Source organism: Brassica napus, unplaced genomic scaffold (assembly GCF_020379485.1).
Source record: "Brassica napus cultivar Da-Ae unplaced genomic scaffold, Da-Ae ScsIHWf_568;HRSCAF=850, whole genome shotgun sequence".
NCBI lineage: Eukaryota > Viridiplantae > Streptophyta > Magnoliopsida > Brassicales > Brassicaceae > Brassica > Brassica napus.
Genome location: NW_026016629.1, coordinates 22253 through 30610, shown reverse-complemented (window position 1 = coordinate 30610; position 8358 = coordinate 22253). Strand labels below are relative to the sequence as shown.

The following is an 8358-nucleotide window of genomic DNA, read 5'->3' as shown; positions in this document are numbered from 1 at the left end:
CCAGGATGAATCACTTTGCAAGAAGCTTGATTTGGATACATAAAGTGTTGGAGAATCACCAGGAAGTTGAATAAATCTCATAGGAGTTGGGATGAAGAAGTTATCCCACTTTCTAATCAGGTGATTCCAGTTTCCCAGTTTGGGAATAGGACAGCTTCTTCGTCGTTCCAATCAAACCAGGATGAATCACTCTGTAAGAAGCTTGATTTGGATACATAAAGTGTTGGAGAATCACCAGGAAGTTGAATAAATCTCATAGAGTTGGGATGAAGAAGTTATCCCACTTTCTAATCAGGTGATTCCAGTTTCCCAGTTTGGGAATAGGACAGCTTCTTCGTCGTTCCAATCAAACCAGGATGAATGACTCTGTAAGAAGCTTGATTTGGATACATAAATGTTGGAGAATCACCAGGAAGTTGAATAAATCTCATAGAGTTGGGATGAAGAAGTTATCCCACTTTCTAATCAGGTGATTCCAGTTTCCCAGTTTGGGAATAGGACAGCTTCTTCTTCGTTCCAATAACACCAGGATGAATCACTTTGTAAGAAGCTTGATTTGGATACATAAAGTGGTGGAGAAACACCAGGAAGTTGAATAAATCTCATAGGAGTTGGGATGAAGAAGTTATCCCACTTTCTAATCAGGTGATTCCAGTTTCCCAGTTTGGGAATAGGACAGCTTCTTCGTCGTTCCAATAACACCAGGATGAATCACTCTGTAAGAAGCTTGATTTGGATACATAAAGTGGTGGAGAATCACCAGGAAGTTGAATAAATCTCATAGGAGTTGGGATGAAGAAGTTATCCCACTTTCTAATCAGGTGATTCCAGTTTCCCAGTTTGGGAATAGGACAGCTTCTTCGGCGTTCCAATCAAACCAGGATGAATCACTTTGTAAAAAGATTGATTTGGATACATAAAGTGGTGGAGAATCACCAGGAAGTTGAATTAATCTCATAGGAGTTGGGATGAAGAAGTTATCCCACTTTCTAATCAGGTGATTCCAGTTTCCCAGTTTGGGAATAGGACAGCTTCTTCGTCGTTCCAATAACACCAGGATGAATCACTCGGTAAGAAGCTTGATTTGGATACATAAAGTGGTGGAGAATCACCAGGAAGTTGAATTAATCTCATAGGAGTTGGGATGAAGAAGTTATCCCACTTTCTAATCAGGTGATTCTAGTTTCCCAGTTTGGGAATAGGACAGCTTCTTCGTCGTTCCAATAACACCAGGATGAATCACTTTGTAAGAAGCTTGATTTGGATACATAAAGTGGTGGAGAAACACCAGGAAGTTGAATAAATCTCATAGGAGTTGGGATGAAGAAGTTATCCCACTTTCTAATCAGGTGATTCCAGTTTCCCAGTTTGGGAATAGGACAGCTTCTTCGTCGTTCCAATAACACCAGGATGAATCACTTTGTAAGAAGCTTGATTTGGATACATAAACTGGTGGAGAAACACCAGGAAGTTGAATAAATCTCATAGGAGTTGGGATGAAGAAGTTATCCCACTTTCTAATCAGGTGATTCCAGTTTCCCAGTTTGGGAATATGACAGCTTCTTCGTCGTTCCAATAACACCAGGATGAATCACTTTGTAAGAAGCTTGATTTGGATACATAAAGTGGTGGAGAATCACCAGGAAGTTGAATTAATCTCATATGATGTGAGCTTGACTGAACCAGTAGCTGATCTTGCGCATGAAGAGCTGGAAGAGAGTGACAGTGAAGAGGAGCTGGATGAGACAAACACTACAATTGGACACAAGGAGCTGGATGGGAGTTCAATTGGATTTAACTCAGCACGAGACCCATTCTCTTTCTCCAATGGGCCAATAACCAGATCAAAGACAAGACAATTAAAGGAGGCAATTCTCAGATTGGTTTACACTAAACCAATCTCGACATCTGAAGAAAACCAAGTCAAAGAAGCCTTGAAGATATTCAATTGTTCAATCTTCAACACTACCTAGTTTTACTTAAGATATTTTCGAAAACTACAAGTCCTTGGTGACTCTTTGCTTTCCTTTCTTTCTACTTAAACTCTCTGCAAGATCTGAATAAAATCAATCACTTTTGTTATCAAAAATTCTCTCTAAACTTGTGATTCCTTTGTTCAGTTTTTGGACATCGAATTTGGCTAGAAGAGTGATCTTCCTTAAGCCTTGATCTTGTTCACTAGTGGGGCTGCCTCTCACGGACTAAGATCATCCCAATCAGTGCCTGATCATTCCGCAGATCATCACTGAAACCATCTCTACCATCGATCACCAATCCCCTTTCTATCAACTCATCAATCGATCATCTTTCCATCAGTGTTAGTAACCTGATCCATCACCACCAAATCAATACCAGATCGACCCTCAAGAGCATCCTAGGGTTCTTCCTTGACCAGGAAGCTATTAAGTGGTATCAGAGCAGCTTGAGGGCTTCTAATCAAAGGGGTTTGTCGATTCAATTCTTCTCTCTCTGTTTTGGGAACCTATTTTCCTTTTCTGATTCTCTGCAACTCTCTGCAGTTTTCTTTTTCTCTTTACTTTCTATCTGTTGTATCTGCAAGGGGGCCAACCAGTATAAAAAAAAAAAAAAAAAAGAGATCTAAGTATCTAAGAAAGTCGAGGAGAAATCCGACTAGGGCTGAGGAGAAATCCAGCCAGACTGAAGAGAAATCCAGTCTCTGGTGGTAAAGCTCCTTGCAAACCAAAATTTCTTAAATCTGTCTATCTATTTCTTTGGGGTTTTGGGATTTTTACTTCTCTGGCTTTGAGTTTGTTTGTCTGATCATTGAACTCTTGGAATCACTGAGAAAATCACTTGAGAAATCATTGAGAGAAACACTTGAGAGAAACACTAAGTGAGGCTTCGGCTATATCTATTGTGTACTTACTTTTCTTGTTGAAGTCTTAACAGGAAACCATGTCTGAAAGTGATAAAGAAAGGCCCGTGGCTAGACTGGATAAAGCACAACTAGATGCTATCATGGCTACTCTCATGAAAGAGATGGATAAAAAACTTGAATTTGTTGGAGCTACTCGTTCTACTAACCCTGTCTTTGGCACAACTTCACAGGCTAGGAGAGCCGCTAGGGAAAAGAGGAGAGGCAAGCGACCTGCAGTAGGAGACGAATCTGAGGATGAAGATACTTCTTCTGGCCGTAGTACTGATGGAGAACGGTCCGTGGGATCAGCAAGATCAGTGAGAACAGGACGTGCAGCCTCCCAAGCAAGATCCCCTACACGCCATGCAGCAAGGAACAGACCAGATGATAACCTTGGGAGTCTCAAACTTCGAATACCAGTCTTCAGTGGAACCAGCAATCCAGATGCTTATCTTGAATGGGAAACGAAGATTGAGCGAGTGTTTGATTGCCAGCACTACTCAGAAACAAAGAAGGTGAAGCTTGCTGTGACAGAATTCAGTGGGTATGCTTTGCATTGGTGGGATCAGATTGTTACTACTAGGAGAAGGACTGGAGAGCCGCCAGTTGCTTCATGGTTTGAGCTCAAGACACTCATGAAGAAGCGGTTTGTCCCAAACCACTATGGTAGAGAGATTCATCAAAAGCTGAGGAGACTTACCCAAGGAACCAAAGGCGTGGAGGATTACTATCAAGAGATGGAAATACTCATGATCAAAGCGGCTGTTGAAGAAGCTTCTGAAGCTACTATGGCTCGATTTCAGGCTGGGCTTAACAGAGACATCCAGGACCGCTTGGAGATGCAGGAGTATGAGGACATCTATGAATTGCTTCACAAAGCAATCCTCATTGAGCAGCAACTGAAGAGAAAGTCCTCAACCAAAGGATCCTATGGCAACAACTACAAAGCGCCTACTACCAAAGATGACAAGTCTTTTGTGAAACCCAAGGAAGAGCATGAGGACAAGGGAAAGGCACCAGCTGCTAGATCCAGGGATGTGAAGTGCTTCAAATGTCATGGTTTTGGGCACTATGCCAATGAGTGCACCAACAAGAAAGCAATGATCCTCTTGGACAGTGGTGAGGTGATATCCGAAGAAGAAGAGGAAGCCATAGACTATCCAGTTCGTGGAGAACTACTTGTCACAAGGAGATCATTGGCAGTACAATCCAAGCTAGATGAAGATAATCAAAGGGAGAATCTGTTTCATACTCGTTGCATAGTTTATGAAAAAGTATGCAGTTTGATTATAGATGGAGGAAGCTGTACTAATGTTGCTAGTGAAGCTCTTGTAGAAAAGCTTGGATTGAAAACAGGGAAGCATCCTAGGCCATACCTTCTACAATGGTTGAATGAGGAGGGCGAGCTGAAGGTCACTGATCAAGTAATGGTTCCTATAACCATTGGAAGATATCAAGATGAGATCGTGTGTGATGTTCTGCCCATGGACTCTAGCCATATCTTGTTGGGAAGGCCTTGGCAGTATGATAGAAGAGTCATTCACGATGGGTTCACTAACCGGCATTCCTTCACCCACAGAGACAAGAAGATTGTACTGGCACCTTTGTCTCCACAAGAGGTACATGAGGATCAACTTCAACTAAAACTTAGGCGACAAGAAGCTAAAGAGAAACCAGCTGACAAGCAAAAGAAGGAGACTAATCTCTTAGCCAAGAGTAGTGAGATCAAGAAAGCTTTGTGTCTTCAACAATCTATGCTTTTATTTGTTTTTAAAGGTGCCCTAATGTCTTCTTCTGACCCTGCACCGGTTCTACCGAGTGAACTTGAGTTTCTTTTGCAGGACTATGGTGATGTCTTTCCAGACGAGAGCCCAAAAGGACTTCCTCCCATGCGTGGGATTGAACACCAAATAGACTTGGTCCCTGGAGCTTCTCTCCCAAACCGCCCTGCCTATAGAACCAACCCTGAAGAAACAAAAGAGCTACAGAAGCAAGTAGATGAGCTCATTGAGAAAGGACATATCCGAGAGAGCATGAGCCCTTGTGCAGTACCAGTGCTCCTTGTGCCTAAGAAGGATGGAAGCTGGCGCATGTGTGTAGATTGCAGAGCCATCAACAATATCACTGTAAAGTACAGACATCCTATTCCTAGACTTGATGATATGTTGGATGAGCTACATGGTTCTTGTGTGTTCTCTAAGGTAGATTTAAAAAGTGGATATCATCAGATTAGGATGAAAGAAGGGGATGAATGGAAAACAGCCTTTAAAACTAAACATGGTCTGTATGAGTGGCTTGTTATGCCATTTGGTCTTACCAATGCCCCTAGCACTTTCATGAGGTTGATGAACCATGTCTTGAGGTCTTTTATAGGACACTTTGTTGTAGTTTATTTTGATGATATTTTGATCTACAGCAAGAGTATGGCTGAGCATGTGCATCACTTGAAATCTGTGTTAGAAGTGCTTAGGAAAGAATCCTTGTTTGCTAACTTTAAGAAATGCACTTTTGGGACAGATCACCTTGTTTTTCTAGGATTTGTTGTAACAGCACAGGGAATCAGAGTGGATGAGGAAAAGGTTAGAGCTATCCGAGACTGGCCTAGTCCTAAGAGTGTGAGCGAGGTGAGAAGTTTCCATGGTCTTGCCGGCTTTTATAGAAGATTTGTGAAGGATTTTAGCACCATAGCTGCACCACTCACTGAAGTCATCAAGAAGGATGTGGGTTTCAAGTGGGAGAAGGCGCAAGAGGAGGCTTTTCAAAACCTGAAAGGGAAGTTGACTAATGCTCCTTTGCTAGTTCTTCCAGATTTTACTAAGACCTTTGAAATTGAATGTGATGCTTCTGGTGTAGGTATTGGAGCTGTGCTGATGCAGGAGAAGAGACCCATAGCATATTTCAGTGAGAAACTAAGTGGAGCCATGCTGAACTACCCAACTTATGACAAGGAACTCTATGCTTTGATTAGAGCACTCCAAACTTGGCAGCACTATCTCTGGCCAAAGGAGTTTGTTATACACACTGATCATGAGTCCTTGAAACACCTGAAGGGACAGCACAAGCTCAACAAGAGACACGCCAGATGGGTAGAGTTCTTGGAAACCTTTCCTTATGTGATTCACTATAAACAAGGTAAAGAAAACATTGTGGCTGATGCACTCTCCAGAAGGTATACTCTTTTCACTTCTATGGAAGCTAAGCTGTTAGGTTTTGAACAAATAAAGTCTTATTATGAAGATGATCAAGATTTTAAAGTTCAATTTGAAGAAAGCAAGAAACATACCAGTGGAAAGTTTTATCAAGTTGAGGGTTTTCTTTTCTATGAAAATCGACTTTGTTTACCTAACTGTTCTTTGAGAGAGTTGTATGTTAGGGAAGCACATGGAGGAGGATTGATGGGGCATTTTGGAGTTGCCAAGACACTCGCCCACCTGAAAGAGCACTTTTACTGGCCGGCCATGAGAAGAGATGTGGAGAGAGTATGCAGCAGATGTGTTACTTGCACCCAAGCCAAAGCCAAGGCCCGACCTCAAGGTTTGTATACTCCTCTTCCCATTCCTGATGCTCCATGGATTGATATATCTATGGATTTTGTGCTTGGTTTGCCTAGGACTAGAAAGGGCAGAGATTCAATCTTTGTAGTTGTTGATAGGTTCTCAAAAATGGCACATTTCATTCCATGTCACAAAACTGATGATGCCTTGATGGTTGCTGAACTTTTCTTTAGAGAGGTTGTTCGTTTGCATGGCATGCCTAGATCAATAGTGTCTGATAGGGATACTAAATTTCTTAGTCATTTCTGGAGAACATTGTGGTCTAAACTTGGAACAAAGTTGAAGTTCTCTACTACTTGTCATCCTCAAACTGATGGACAAACTGAAGTAGTTAACAGATCTTTGTCTGCTCTCTTGCGTGCTGTGATTAAAAAGAACATCAAAACTTGGGAAGATTGTATTCCTCATGTGGAGTTTGCTTATAACCATTCTGTGCATAGTGCTACAAAGTTCTCACCTTTTCAGATTGTTTATGGATTCAATCCTTTGACTCCTTTGGACCTCATGCCTTTACCATACAATGAGCAAACTAATCTTGATGGCAAGGCAAAAGCCGAGTTTGTTGTTTCATTGCATGAACAGGTAAAGAAGAACATTGAGAAGAGGACCAAGGAGTATGAAAAGCAAGCAAACAAGAAGAGACATGAGCTGTTGCTGGAACCAGGAGATCTTGTATGGATTCACTTGAGAAAGGAGAGGTTTCCTGAAGAAAGAAAGTCTAAACTGATGCCAAGGACAGATGGACCTTTCACTGTGCTTGAACGGATCAACAACAATGCTTACAAGATTGATCTTCAAGGTAAGTATTCTATAAGTTCTACTTTCAATGTTGCTGACTTGATCCCTTTTCGTGCAGATGATTTGGATTTGAGGACAAATCCTTTTAAAGGAGGAGGGGATGATGTGAGCTTGACTGAACCAGTAGCTGATCTTGCGCATGAAGAGCTGGAAGAGAGTGACAGTGAAGAGGAGCTGGATGAGACAAACACTACAATTGGACACAAGGAGCTGGATGGGAGTTCAATTGGATTTAACTCAGCACGAGACCCATTCTCTTTCTCCAATGGGCCAATAACCAGATCAAAGACAAGACAATTAAAGGAGGCAATTCTCAGATTGGTTTACACTAAACCAATCTCGACATCTGAAGAAAACCAAGTCAAAGAAGCCTTGAAGATATTCAATTGTTCAATCTTCAACACTACCTAGTTTTACTTAAGATATTTTCGAAAACTACAAGTCCTTGGTGACTCTTTGCTTTCCTTTCTTTCTACTTAAACTCTCTGCAAGATCTGAATAAAATCAATCACTTTTGTTATCAAAAATTCTCTCTAAACTTGTGATTCCTTTGTTCAGTTTTTGGACATCGAATTTGGCTAGAAGAGTGATCTTCCTTAAGCCTTGATCTTGTTCACTAGTGGGGCTGCCTCTCACGGACTAAGATCATCCCAATCAGTGCCTGATCATTCCGCAGATCATCACTGAAACCATCTCTACCATCGATCACCAATCCCCTTTCTATCAACTCATCAATCGATCATCTTTCCATCAGTGTTAGTAACCTGATCCATCACCACCAAATCAATACCAGATCGACCCTCAAGAGCATCCTAGGGTTCTTCCTTGACCAGGAAGCTATTATCATAGGAGTTGAGATGAAGAAATTATCCCACTTTCTAATCAGGTGATTCCAGTTTCCCAGTTTGGGAATAGGACAGCTTCTTCGTCGTTCCAATCAAACCAGGATGAATCACTTTGCAAGAAGCTTGATTTGGATACATAAAGTGGTGGAGAATCACCAGGAAGTTGAATTAATCTCATAGGAGTTGGGATGAAGAAGTTATCCCACTTTCTAATCAGGTGATTCCAGTTTCCCAGTTTGGGAATAGGACAGCTTCTTCGTCGTTCCAATCAAACCAGGATGAA

General features: G+C 41.6%; 1 protein-coding gene across 1 annotated transcript; it reads left to right on the top strand.

Moving 5' to 3' along the window:
- Positions 1 to 2916: 2916 nt before the first annotated feature.
- Positions 2917 to 7641, top strand: LOC125604569. The gene is made up of 5 exons (XM_048774874.1): positions 2917 to 4921; positions 5267 to 6047; positions 6252 to 6530; positions 6873 to 7231; positions 7322 to 7641. Exons 1-5 carry the CDS (start codon positions 2917 to 2919, stop codon positions 7639 to 7641), a joined length of 3744 nt encoding a protein of 1247 aa, XP_048630831.1.
- The last annotated feature ends 717 nt before the right edge of the window (positions 7642 to 8358 follow it).

Excerpts from the sequence above, each read along its gene's own strand:
- LOC125604569 (XM_048774874.1), top strand. The coding sequence starts at position 2,917 with ATGTCTGAAAGTGATAAAGAAAGGCCCGTGGCTAGACTGGATAAAGCA. Across the intron at positions 6,531-6,872 it reads ATCTTTGTAGTTGTTGATAG|TGCTACAAAGTTCTCACCTT; the intron begins GTTCTCAAAAAT and ends TTCTGTGCATAG. Across the intron at positions 7,232-7,321 it reads TTACAAGATTGATCTTCAAG|GAGGAGGGGATGATGTGAGC; the intron begins GTAAGTATTCTA and ends ATCCTTTTAAAG.